The sequence below is a fragment of the Taudactylus pleione genome, unplaced genomic scaffold (genome assembly GCF_031769625.1).
Source record: "Taudactylus pleione unplaced genomic scaffold, aTauple2 ptg000391l, whole genome shotgun sequence".
NCBI lineage: Eukaryota > Metazoa > Chordata > Amphibia > Anura > Myobatrachidae > Taudactylus > Taudactylus pleione.
This window is the reverse complement of record NW_028284792.1, coordinates 49,611-64,119: the sequence shown is the minus strand read 5'-3', so window position 1 is coordinate 64,119 and position 14,509 is coordinate 49,611. Positions and strand designations below refer to the sequence as shown.

General features: G+C 42.1%; 1 protein-coding gene across 1 annotated transcript in view; it reads right to left on the bottom strand.

The window, feature by feature from the left end:
* The window catches only part of SPNS2 (SPNS lysolipid transporter 2, sphingosine-1-phosphate), a 102,764-nt gene that overhangs the window by 51,972 nt on the left and 36,283 nt on the right, over positions 1-14,509 (bottom strand). Inside the window, exon 3 of the mRNA XM_088445881.1 lies at positions 562-698. Coding sequence (XP_088302007.1) covers positions 562-698 — 137 coding nt within the window. The remainder of the gene's footprint in view (positions 1-561; positions 699-14,509) is intronic.

The following is a 14,509-nucleotide window of genomic DNA, read 5'->3' as shown; positions in this document are numbered from 1 at the left end:
AGAGAAAGATCAGAAAGTGACAGGTAGTCCAAAAGTGAGCAACCACAATAACAATTTCCTGTACCAGGATGGGATTTACCATTTCACTAGCAGAATCATGCCTTTTAGTGCATTATAAGCTGTAAGGGAAAATATCACTTTATTGAGTATTAAAAGCATTCTCAAAAGGCAAAGCAATAATTCAGAAAATAAGTATATCAATTCAATAAAATGTGGTACCTTAGTTTGCTGCATTATAAGCTCTCGCCCCAACTCCTACAACAAATTAGCTAGCTAACCTTTATGCACCCAGCAAATGCCTTATTTACAAATCTAGGCCAGGGTGGTCCTATTGTTGCCAGAGTTCATATTCATCTTAACAATAAAAATGTTTTCTTCTGTATGTCAGCATATCTGAGATTAGACCACAAAACATGCATTAATAAGGTCTATAGGGATATATAACAATTGAATAATTAAAAAGCAGCCTTACAGTGTTATTATCCATTTACTTTGTGACAATGCAATGCACACACCAATCTGAGATGAACTAGAACACCCTGCGGTCTCTTCCTACAATACCTGTTTGGAGATGAAGGAACTTGAGAGGGTGATTGCCGACCAGAAGAATATCCCACAGCTCAGGATCACCTTTCTGTTGAATCGGTCTCCTAAGTAACCAAATATCGGAGCTGCCACCATGAAGCTACAGATGAAAACTGCCAAGAGAAAAGAAACAGTGATTAATGTACAATAATGTGCCGGCTTAACAACAGGGTAGGTAGGGCGCTTGCCCAGGGCCCCCCACAAACTACTACATGTCCAGTGTTTGGGGCACTGTGACAGTTGGGAACAGGATTTCTCATGGTATAATATGAACTGGGGACACCACATTTGTGTGCTGGGAGTAATTATAAATGATACTTTTTAATAACATCACCAGTATATCATATTGAAAATTTTATTGGTAGCGGTTCCCACAAACCTTGAGCCAGCGTTGACAATGATGTCATTGAGTATCACCGTAGTTCAGAGGTTACCAAACGCGGTCCTCAAGGGGCTCCCCAAAAGTTCAGGTTTTAGAGAGATTCATGGTTGCCCTCAGGTGGTTTAATCAAATTGACTGAGGTACTAATTAAGTCACCTGTGCTCAACCATGGATCTCTCTAAAACCTGAACTGTAAAGAAGCCTTGAGGACTGCGTTTGGGAACCTCTGCCATAGTTACTACACATAACTACAGGGTTTACCAACAAACACCTGTTAAAGCAACACAGCTCCAGAAAAGTGACATAAGGGTGTTAAGACTCATACACACTAGACGATGTGTGTATTCACTGATATTGGACGCGGAGAGCCTGGTGGGGGCACTGGCATCAGTAAGAGCATCCAAACTTGCCGATGCCAGCAACGACGATAGTCAGTGGGGGGAGGGGCAGCGGGGCCATGCTGCATTCTGGCATCGTTAACAGACAGCTGGGTATATCGTTAACGACCCGCGGGAGTGCACAACGTCAATCGCCTAGTGCATACACACTGGACGATATAGTTATTGTTCATATCGTTCATGGATATCGTCCAGTGTGTACGGAGCTTTACTGTGACATATGGGTATTTTTAGATTCATCCTGATATACAAAGCAGCGGATTAGTGCTCATCTGGTGGGCATCTCTGTACATTACCCATCAGCATTTGCATAAAGATGCATTAGCGCTAGTCTAGAGCAGCATAAAAACACACTGCAGTAAAAGTAGTGGCTATGGCATGGAATCTGATAACCGGGAACGGTGCTGCCTGGACTAAATGGCACTCTTTGCAAAGATAAATGTTATTATAGATAAAAACAGGTTGCAGAACTAAAACTTTAAACTGAAAGTATGCCAAAGCTTTCAGGTGTTTTGAGTGAGGTGTTGGTACATGTTAAACAAAAAGGTATATTTAAAGTACTAATTCTAGTTATTTAAAAAAACAAACAAAAAAACAAAAACAAACTGATTTTATGGAGAAACTGTGCAAACAAAACACAGCAAATATGCTCTGCCTTTCTCTTCTTGTAAAAGCAATAACCTCTAGACATAACAACTTTACTAAGCTTTCTATTAAGAGCTCAAATATAGTGAAATAGAAATGCCTCTGCTTTACTGTGTATGATCATCTATACAGTATCAACTATAAATAGAATCATTGTAAAATTATTGGTGAAAAACCTGGCTGCAGACGTAGGGGCTGCCTGTGGGCTGCGTGCAAGTCTGTTTTGCAAAGGGATCTTGCAATTTGATGCACTGCGCATGCTCTGTAGCAGACCATACGCATTTTTCAGCAACTACAGGTGATTCAGAGACAGTTGTACGCATACGACAGGCATTTCCACCTCCACTAAGTGACAATTATCAGGAACATACGGAACACCCAGGTTGCGCATCAGTTGTCACAGATTTAAAGACAAGCACCCCCAATCTGTTGTACACATTGTGCCTCCAAGAGCAGGGGCATTTTAAGAATGGAGGGGGCCCATGTGCAAACTCAGTGCGAGCCCCCTCCTCTATCGTGCAGTGCGGGGGAGTCACAGTGCAGTATCTACTGCGCATACGCGGGTCTCTGGGAAAATGGCGCCCATGCCGGTTTCCTGGGGACAGCAGTACCACCTGGCACTGCAGAGCAGCACTCTGGTGACTTCAGACGGGTGAGTATAAACTATATGGGTGCAGAGTGTACGGTGTGGGCCCCCCTGCACCTACAACCTTTCTAGATACGCCCCTGTCCTAGATATATTTAACTTTACAACCAAGCACCCTGGATCAATGGAGAGCTTCACTCTGGGACCGCAGTATAGATGTGTCCACCTACACTTATCCTCAAAGTGCACCCAATAGCCCCATTTTGTGCACCACGAAAAATGCGACTAGGCAGCACCATGTGCCTTTTTAGCTCAATATGTACTCATCTGTTTTTTTTTGTTGCATTGTTAATGCAGTAAACAAGCCATATGTACCCTGTACACCACTAATGGAGTTGCGTGCTATAAAAAAAAGGTAAGAGACAGAGGGCCGATATGACTTAGCCACACCATGCATCTCATCACGTAACTTCATGCAAATGTACATAAACATGATTGCGAGAAAAGTACACATTCTAAGACCTCAGTATACTACAATCCTGTTTGTGTCACACCATGTGCCTCGCACCATATGGCACAGAACACTAGGTGAGTGATGACACATCTGCAGCTGCTCCATAATCACCTAACTGGGGACTTAACACCATCAGCACTTTAGCTGGACATACAATTATTGTTCTCATACATATGAAAGACAACATGTTATTGACAACTATTACAACAACAAATGTGGAACTAATTGAATATAACAAGCTGACTTTTTCCAAACGTTAATTGTCATGCTCAATACTTTTTGATGGATATTATCTTATTGTTACATTGCACAACCTCAAAGGTGCTCACTCTCTGTGGTTTCTTCGCACAGTGTTTTTTGGGTGAATACATTATTTTACACTATGCGTGTATTGACTTCCCTATATTAAGTCTTTTACCTGATACAATATTTATCTTAAAGTTTATTAGAATCTCTTAACATTGACCCCCCCCCTCCCTCCTTAGACTATGGCCCTTGGCTGCAGGAGCTGGTAATCAGCTGCATTTTCAGTACCAGTCTTTGAAGTGGGTGCCTTTATTATTTTTTCCTTTGCATTTCCACTTCCAGCTGAGTAGGCGTAATTGTGCAGCAATTGGGTGTTCACACATAGGATAAGTGTTCCCTGCTATGGGGGCTGTTTCTGCTGTTGGAAATTTTATCCCTCCACGGCACATCCAAGGGATCCTTAAGATTTACGTGGGACATATCCTGCAAATATTATTTGATAAATATGTCCCTAAATATAAAAATAATGTTAACAGTTGTGTAATGATGCAATCTTCAATTGCTGGATATTATTTCTGCATTATGACGTTTCCCATACACTACAATTACTAATGTAACTCATAAAAGCCGTCACTAAGTCTAGCAACATCTGACAGATTGTTATATATTACTATTTATTCCAGGTTTATGTGATCTGGGCTGGTCAGCATACCGAGTAAGGGTGATCCGTGCTGAGGGGAAACAGTTATTCCATTTAATTTCCCATCACATTTATAGACAGATTAAACTAGAAAATCCATAACACAAGACTGTCAAAATGCAGTTTTTATGTGAAACACACAAAGTATATATAAATAGTAACAGCCCACAATATTTTAAGCCTTGACAGATTGTATAATATTTCTTCTCAGATCCTGTTCCCTCTCTCTGTAAATTGTAACACTGAGCTGTGATTTTGTTCATAAGAAAATTACAGGTCATTTCCACAAAATATCTAATATGTAAATGTTTTAATATTTAAGTTCTGAAAAGACTGACAAATATACATACCAGCATAACTTTGTGGTTACAATAGCAAATAACTGAATAACTAGTGCTTACTGCCTCTTCATTAAAAACAGGCTACTTGTCTGCGGCAGATGCATCATTTAAAATACATGTTTTAGTAATTATTGAGTATTTATGATGACATCAGTGATGGACTCAAATCTATTCCTTACATTTAACCTGTATCTGTGTCATTGAGCCCGTCTGTGCTGCTACGTTAAAAAAAATAAAAATTCTTTGTTATAAAAATATGGGGCACAAACGACATAGGGGTCCCCCGTATTCTGCGCAACCAGAACTGGGCTCTGATCCGGTCCTGGTTCTGGAAATACAGGGGAAAAAAAAATTAGTAGGGTTCCCCTGTATTTACCAGAACCAGCACCGGACTTTTTCTAGCAGGGGGCTGATGCCACAGCCAGGGAAGCCCTCTCACCGGCCCCACAGCCGAGGCATCAGCTCTAACCGCTAGACAGCCCAGGCCGGGGATCCCTGGGGAGCTGGGGACCCCCCCAAATAAAGGGGATCTACCTCTCCAGGGCAACCCAGGCCCAGGCTGATAACCCGGGGCTATCCCCAGCAGCCCTCTTTACAAGTAGAACTGCAGGTCCCAGCAAGCCTCCCCCGCAGAACCACAAGTACCAGCATACGGGGCATTAAGAGACCACTGGTACACCTGTAAAGAAATGTTAAAAAAACACAATACTCACACCGTGAAAATAAAGGTTTATTACATACATACACACACTCGCACATACTGTACTCTCCTACATTACCTGGAGTGGTCTCCTTGTCCCTGTAGGCATCCATGATTTCTGATACATGTCTAGATAGACAAAACATGATGTAAATAGCCAACCATTCAGGAAGGTCAGTTGCACAGTCCACTTTCCTTTGGTGTGACAGCATGCCAACTGAAACTGTGGTAACAGTATTACTGTCAACAGAACTGCGGAGCAGTAGTGCTGTCTAAGAAGGAGATGTATAAAAAGCTTGGGGAGAGATAAAGTACCAACCAAAATGACAGTTAGGAGCAGATTGGTTGGTACTTTCTCTCCAAGGTTTGATACATCTCCCCTTACGCATTACCATGAATAAGAAGACCTATTAAAATTACTCTTAGGACTAATAATACTAAATTTCTAAAAATTATTTTGTACAATAGAGAGTGGCAGTTGACATGGAATATAAGTCCAAACTAATCACTTTCACTTTCAGAAAGCAGGCAGCTTAGCTTGTTGGATCTGATCGAATAGTCTTTAGAACTTTTCAAATTTGCTGTATAACTGCAATTGGATTTGGCCAACCTTATTCTATCTCCGTTTCACTGCAACAAGTCTATTTTGATGAAACTTTGCGGGAATGCTCTGAAAGGAAGTTCAATTACTGCTCCTCACTAAGGTAATCAACAAACTGCTATCTAATCTCGTAACTAAAGTCTGGAACACTTTAGACAAAGCTTAACACCTGCTGGGAAGAATTTTCATGAAGCAGGCAAATTTAGACTTCGTCCAAGGCAAACATCCAGGTAGATTAATGTGTATTTGCCGAGCTTGCAAAGCCACAAATACAATCATCACTCATGAGTGATACAGAGCATCTTTTTAGCTCAATCTGTGCACATAAATCTGTGCACATCATCTATGCCTGCCCGCAGGTCCCGGCGTCCAGGGGGCGTGTCCTGGCGGCTGCCGCTCTGTGTGTACGGGTGGTCTGCCGACCGCCCGTACACACACCTGCCGATGGACAGATATGTCTGCAGACATATCTGTACATCGGCTGTGCAGCACAGCCAATGCGATATGTCGGTGAACGCCGATGTTCACCAACATATCGCGGGTACACACTGCCCGACGGGTAGCAGATACATTAGCCGATCAATTGATCGGCCAATGTATCTGTCAGTGTGTACCCAGCATAATTCGCACAAATAAAACAACTTAAAGCAGTAAAGCTGCATTGTTATCATACACAGACCACTGGGGCTTGTGACACATATACATCTGGGTGTGACCAAGCACGAATCTGTGTAAGAAGTGCTTTGATGCAAGCAACTATAGCTTTTCCTCATGCCAAGTTCTGCTGTGCTTCATCTGCCACTTTATACATGTGTAAAACCAATTCCTGTGTGGTTATAATCAGAGCTTAGAGTCTCTAGTACACCAATAGGCTTTCCCGCTCGACCGGGATGCAACGAAGACGCAACTTTTAAAGATAAGTATGGAACACTACTCCTCTGAGCGCCTCAGTCATGTCATGCATCTCGCACTGTATGGCGTACAGATGCCCAGCGCATGAGGATACATCTGCAGGTGTGAGAATTACTCCCATTCATTCTTAATGCAATGAGACAAAAAGATAAACAGAGTTAACATTCATAAAAAGGACCATACACGTCTAATTTTGTCACAAATGAAGTTGCATCATATTTAAATAACTAAAACTTGAGTAAGTTCTAATTAATACAAATATTTTATTAAAATCATGTACATGAACTAGGGCACAGATATGGGGCTTTTTTTTACGAAGCAGCGGCTTTTGTACCCTGGTGGGTTGCAAGTGAAACTTGAAAACGTGCCATCACCCACAGTCAGTGTATAGCGTGCCAAGCTTTACACTGACTGCTGGTGCCATTTTACAATTTTAGCTGCAACCTGTCAGGAAGGGGCTGCTGTCTCTTAAAAAAGCCCATAGTTTCTTGAAATGGTTGTACTTTCTACATATTGCAACAGTACTGTAGTTAAATATTCTGCAGAAGCTTTACAAAAGGCAATTGTGTAAAGCCTGCTAAAAACCCTATTTTAGATGTATTTTATAGTGACGCTAAGCTATATTTTAAATACAGCTTAGAAATATTAGGTACAGTAAATGCACATCAGTAGCAGCATAGAGTGATTTGCCTATACTCACATTTAATTTCCAATGCAACTTTGCAGCTGGGTAAATGCATAATATAACGACATATACAGCAAAGACTGGTGTGTTTTTGTGCACAAAATAATCTTATTCAACAACAAAGAAAACATGAAAACTGCATCATATATAGAGAATAAGGGGGAGATGTATCAATCCTTAGAGCTCTATTTATTAACATTATTTTTACTAAAATAAAGTGAAAAAGGGTGTTTTCACACCCTTTTCACATTATTTTAGTTTCACCTGTAGTTACTTTAGGGCAATTGGAGTAGAATTAATAAAATTCTACTCCAACCCCTAGGTATCACTTATTTTTAGTAAAGCAGATCGCATTTCCCATAATTGTAATGGGAAATGTGATCCGACCTAAGTTACTAAAAATAAATTGTGAAAAAATACCGGGGAAAGCCCTGTGATAATAACACCACCTGGAGGTGGCGTTATCCAGGGTCTCCCCCGGTTACTGGGCTCCCACTCTGCTCTAACGGGGAGAGCAGAGGCGGGAGCCGGTACCAGTAATCAGCTATGTGGTCTAAACAGACCGCAAGCTGATTGCTGTAAAAAAAAGAAAAAAAAAATTGAAACTTTTTTTTTTTACTTACCTGAATCCAGGGACTGGTGATCGGGCCTCCGGTGATGGCTCCTCTCCGGTCAGCTGGTCTCCCACAGTGCACTGCTGCCCGGTTATCAGGTGATCGGGCCCCAGTGCAGTATGGGAGATCACCTGATCGGGAAGCCCGGAGAAGATCACCGGAGGTCAGGAGGATGCAGGTAAGTGTAATGAAGGGAGGGGGGGTCGCGGGGGTCCGCGATCGCGGGGGGCGGGGCTTAGCATCGGTGGGGAGTTGCAGCGATGGTGGGTCGGCGCATGCGCGGGCTCTTAGTCGTGGTATTTTTTCCGAAAATACCGCGACTAGAGTGCGGATGGGATCCGCAGGGACAGAGCTTTATCGCAAGCTCTGTCCCTGCAAGGGATTTATAGTAAATCCCTGTGATATTGCCGGAATTCGCAATGTGAATTCACTCGGTAATATCACACTACAATCCGCATTCAATATGCGGATTGTAGTAAATAGAGCCCTTAGAGAGATAAAGTGGAGATATTGTTCATAGCAATCAATCTATAATATTATAGACTGTGCTAAATAAATGATCACTAGAAGCTGTTTGGTTGCTATGGGTAATGCTGGCGGTCGGCAAATGTGTACAGACGATATGTCTGTGAACCGAGTCGTTCACAGACATATCACATTGGCTGTGCTGCACAGCTGATGGACACATACAGTCAGGTGCATAAATATTGGGACATTGACAGAATTTTCATATTTTGGCCTCTATTCACCACCACAATGGCTTTGAAATGAAACAAACAAGATGTGCTTTAACTGCAGACTTTCAGATTTAATTTGAGGGTAATTACATCCAAATCAGGTGAACGGTGTAGGAATTACAACGGTTTCTATATGTGCCTCCCACTTTTTAAGGGGCCAAAAGTAAAGGGACAAACTAAACAATCCTAAATCTAACTTTCACTTTTTAATACTTTGTTGCAAATCCTTTGCAGGCAATTACAGCCTGAAGTCTGGAACGCATAGACATCACCAGATGCTGGGTTTCATCCCTGGTGATGCTCTGCCAGGCCTCTACTGCAAATGTCTTCAGTTCCTGCTTGTTCTTGGGGAATTTTCCCTTCAGTTTTGTCTTCATCAAGTGAAATGCATGCTCAAATCGGATTCAGGTCAGGAGATTGACTTGGCCGTTGCATAACATTCCACTTTTTAGTCTTAAAAAACTCTTTGGTTGCTTTTGCAGTATGCTCGGGTCATTGTCAATCCGCACTGTGAAGCGCCGTCCAATGAGTTCTGAAGCATTTGACTGAATATGAGCATATAATATTGCCCGAAACACTTCAGAATTCATTCTGCTGCTTTTGTCAGCAGTCACATCATCAATAAATACAAGGGAACCAGTTCCATTGGCAGCCATACATGCCCACGCCATGACACTACCACCACCATGCTTCACTGATGAGGTGGTATGTTTTGGATCATGAGCAGTTCCTTTCCTTTTCCATACTCTTCTCTTCCCATCACTCTGGTACAAGTTGATCTTTGTCTCATCTGTCCATAGGATGTTGTTCCAGAACTGTAATGGCTTTTTTAGATGTTGTTTCGCAAACTCTAATCTGGTCTTCCTGTTTTTGTGGCTCACCAATGGTTTACATCTTGTGGTGAACCCTCTATATTCACTCTTGTGAAGTCTTCTCTTGATTGTTGACTTTGACACATATACACCTACCTCCTGGAGAGTGTTCTTGATTTGGCCAACTGTTGTGAAGGGGTTTTTCTTCACCAGGGAAATAATTCTTCTGTCATGCACCACAGTTGTTTTCCGTGGTCTTCCGGCTCTTTTTGTGTTGCTGAGCTCTCCAATGCGTTCTTTCTTTTTAAGAATGTTCCAAACAGTTGATTTGGCCACACCTAATGTTTTTGCTATCTCTCTGATGGGTTTGTTTTGATTTTTCAGCCAAATGATGGCTTGCTTCACTGATAGTGACAGCTCTTTGGATCTCATATTGAGAGTCGACAGCAACTGATTCCAAATGCAAATGTCACACCTAGAATCAACTCCAGACCTTTTACCTGCTTAATTGATAATGAAATAACGAGGGAATAGCCCACACCTGTCCATGAAATGGCTTTTGAGTTGATAGTCCCATTACTTTTGGCCCCTTAAGAAGTGGGAGGCACATATAGAAACCGTTGTAATTCCTACACCGTTCACCTGATTTGGATGTAATTACCCTCAAATTAAATCTCAAAAGCTGGGTACACACAAAGATTTTCTGTCCAACCATCCAACTAGATGATTGGTTGGAATGAAAATCTGGTAAGGAATGAAAGCAAATGACAAATCAGCAATTTGCTCCCAAATGCAGGAAAATGGACAAACACTGTTTGTTAAATGTTTGATCTAAACAATTTGTTCAAACTTGTCTGACGACCATTTTCATCTGTTTTCTGTCATTTAGGAGCAAATTGCTGATCATCAGTTACTCCCATACGTTGCCAGATTTTCATTCCAACCAATCAACTAGTTGGCTGCTTGGACAGAAAATCTTTACGTGTGTATGCACTAAAAGCCTGCAGATAAAGCACATCTTGTTTGTTTCATTTGAAAGATATTGTGGTGGTGAATATGAAAATATGAAAATTCTGTCAATGTCCCAATATTTATGCACCTGACTGTATGTCTGCAAACGTATCTGTCCATTGGCAAGTGTGTACAGGCGGTCTGCAGACCGCCCGTACACAAAACAGTGGCAGCCCGCCTCACTGCCAGCAGGACCCGCGGCTGCCGGATAGATGATGGCCATTCAGTGTGTATGAACTCCCATCATCTAAAGATATATCTGCACATCACTCGATCTGCAGATAGATCTTTCAGGTGTGTAACCACCTTAACGTCTCTCTCTCGAAGGTTTGACGCATCTCCATCCAAGTAATTTTAGGCTGTACAGCTACTTGGAGTTAAATAGCTCTCCCTGGAATGTTTATTATTTTTAAGACGTGGACCAGTCACTAGAAGTTAGGCCTATCCATTAGCAGATGTTTTTCTGAACGATGAAAGACAAGAGATATCTATTGAAAATACTGGTGGCTGTGCTGAACGATATCTGTCATGTACATGACAGATTTTTGCAAAAGACGAAAGACGAAAGACGAACGATATCGCATGACCTCATTCAGGGAGTGGATATTTTTCTCTCCAGTGCTTTGTAGCTGCTGTTAATATCATTCGTCGTTCGTCGTTTACCGCATATAAACTGCCAGATATTTCTAATATCTGGCAGCGATATGCGATAATTGACCAACATGTTGGAGAGACGAAAGATAAAATTGATCGGCCGCGGGAGTGCGCATCTGTCATCGTTCAGGGCCTATCCATTAGCAGATAAATTGAACGACTGAACGATACATCGTTCAGTCGTTCAATTCATCTGCTAATGGATAGGTCCCTTTATACGCCTTTCACACAAAAACCCCGCCTTTGACCCGGCTCGGACCCTGGACACTGAGCACTGGTTGAAGCTGGGGTTTCAGTACTTTCCCCCTTTCACACCCAGGTGATGGACCCGGGTTATTCCTGGGTTGTCACCCTTCACACCGGACGGTCTAACAGTGGATGCTTGGAGATGTCATCTCCAAGTGCTACAGTGCCCGCCAATCAACTCTTTTTGGCATGATCCTGGTCTTCGTGACCTTGGTCGTACAGTTCACACTACAGACGATCCTGGGAATAACCCCGATACTGAGCAGGGTCGGGGACCCGGGTTCTTTCTGTTCACACATAAGCCGAGACACGGGTTGAGTCGTATGCCCCGGCAAAAACCTGGGTTAACAGTGTATATGTGTGAAAGGTGTATGAGTAAATTATGTAGCAGCAGAACACTATAAATTAAACTACAATCTGAACTATGGGCCTCATTCACTACAGATAATTGCGATCTCAACTGCATATTCGCACACAACCTAGCTGCGAAAATATGCCAATGCCTGCCACAGCTCAGCTGGCATAAGGACGCCCAGTGCGGCTTTCTCGCATCAGTCCAACCTCGCACTTCTGTGTAAACACCGGTACCATCGACGCACATCGGCCAGTTACGCAGCATTTACAACAGGCCTGAACAGCCACAGAAACTGCAAGTCTCATCGTACGCAATGAGTACTCAAGCTGCGTATGCAATCAGTGTCTAATTTATGCACGCCCATGAAAACGGCATTCAAACGGACATACTCGCCTGCGTTTTTCTGCCCATTCCCCAGTCACCACTCCAAACGCTGACAGCCTATCACTCATTTTGCGATGGATTCCTTTGTGCTTCTATAATCACAATTTCGATCACTGCGCACACACACTGTGGCTTGTACGTATGCACAAAGGCAAACAATCGCTCAACTGTGTGCGTATTTGCCATTGCGTACGCTGCTGACTAAGGCCCTATATTACATAGCGATGTGCCATGATTAAACTCTGCTGGTACGCACAAGCCACACTATATTTGATAGAACGGGCAGCTGTATTCTGCTAAATGAATCCACACAGGGCACTATTATGATTAAATCTATTAAGAGATGCTATTCACTTATCTCAGGTGACACTATTTCTTGTCCTGTTTAAAGAGCTTTGTTTTTACACCTTGGTGACAGACATGCAAAGTAAGTGACTATTAGTATTACACCCTGAAATGTAAGAATTCTGCCCTATGTTATTAGGCTTCAATTGTTTCAACCCCCTTTGCGCCGACAGAGCTAGTCGGGCACCCCCAATGCAAGCTGAAATGTGCAAAAAGTCACCCATTTGGGCGCCCAAACGGCACTTTATTCGTGATCGCGCCCAGCACTTTGATCGGGTGTAGCCGTTTTACGCAGCTAAACCCGACTTCTTTGAGCGTGATCGATGTGAAGATCAGCATCAATTGCCCCACGAACTCCCATCACTTTAGATGATCTAAAAAGATTGAATACCGTCCATAGGTTGCTGTGAATATTAACATGATCATGCGTATACCTCAGCACTGTATATAACTTGGTTCAAAATGTTATCACCTGCTCACCTAAAGAAGCATGCTTCATTACATTTATTTGTGTGTGTGTTTGTAAGTATATATCACTGGCTAACTGATCATAAGAACAATAGCTTTATATGCTTGAATCATTTTACAGCGAATATAGAGGCTAAAGCTGCTGAATCAGAGTCTGGGTGTGTCTTAGGGATACATACCCGACAAAATAAATATTTCCAGTGAACTCTGTGCAGTTCAGTTTTTATACCCATATTCCCCAGACACACTGAGGATATCCTGAAAGGATGCACTGACTAGCAGTGTCAACAGCCTGTAACACCCACTCTGGGGATTGCTGGGATCTCACTCACAATTCTCTGCTCAGGAGAATAAAAGACACACTTAGCCATCATGTATTTCTTTACATGAAATGAGAAGTACTGTGAAATAATTGTGCATTGGGGAATTGTACTGTTAAATATAAAATGTTGAGTCAAAAAATATCTATTCTTTGTTCAAAAATAAACGCTCACACACTGAAATAACAGTTGCTGGATTATTTTCCTTGGCTGCTCTAGGTGTAATGAGGGCATCTTACAGAAGCAAACATCACAATAGCCGGATAATTCATTTGTGCAACTCAGTGCAGTAAAATTCATTTTTAGAATGTAAGGGATTGTAAATACTCACTGGACAAATGCTATATTATGGAAAGCTTTTATTCCTGAATAACATAAATTTGGATATGACCATATCAGGTAAACAGGATAAGAAACAGAGAAGCACCACATTCTACTTCTGCATAATTCCCTCTGGCAAATACACAGACCACATTCTGGCCGTACATGTGCTCTGTGCCGCAGTGTACTGGATTATTGTGCGCCATAGGATTGTGCTCGTCAGCACATGTAAATGGGCACTCCAAAGTCCTTCGTCATCACATATTTACCCTTTACAACTTTTCATTTTTTCTCCTAAAATAATGGTCACTCGCTATCTATCTAAGTTGTTCCAAACATTTCATGGACTATAAGTGAGTATTATTTATATTGGTTTGCATGTAAGTGTTGAAAGAGAAGCTTCCTGTCCCTCAAGCAGTTTAAAATAAATGATATTACTAATGTTACATACCAAATAAAATGACCATTGTTCCATAAATTTGTTTTGACTGCAGCTTTGGTCATATGGAGTCAAAGTTAATCATTAGATCTGGGCTACTAAGTTCCAACTTCAATCAATTTTATGAGTTCAAGTAAATGGGGGGCATGAGGGGGGGTGCACTTTTGCATATTGCAGCTATTAAATTCTTTATGGTTCTACCCTAACTTTACGGTGAGCACAATGTTTGCTAAATTGGCCATATATTTACTTTTATTTATTATGAGGCATTGTTGCAGAATATTTGATCACTGTATGGACCATCATAAAGCAGTGGCGTAACTAGGGTATTTGGAGCCCAGGGCAAATTTGAAAAGGGAGCCCCCCCGCGCCGAAGGCGCGCACGGCAAAAAATGGGCATGGTCACTTAAAAATGGGGCGTGTCAACATGACACACCCCTTTATTTTCACACTGAACATTCCTATCCATATGCACCTTAACCTCAGTAGTACCCCTTATACAGTACCC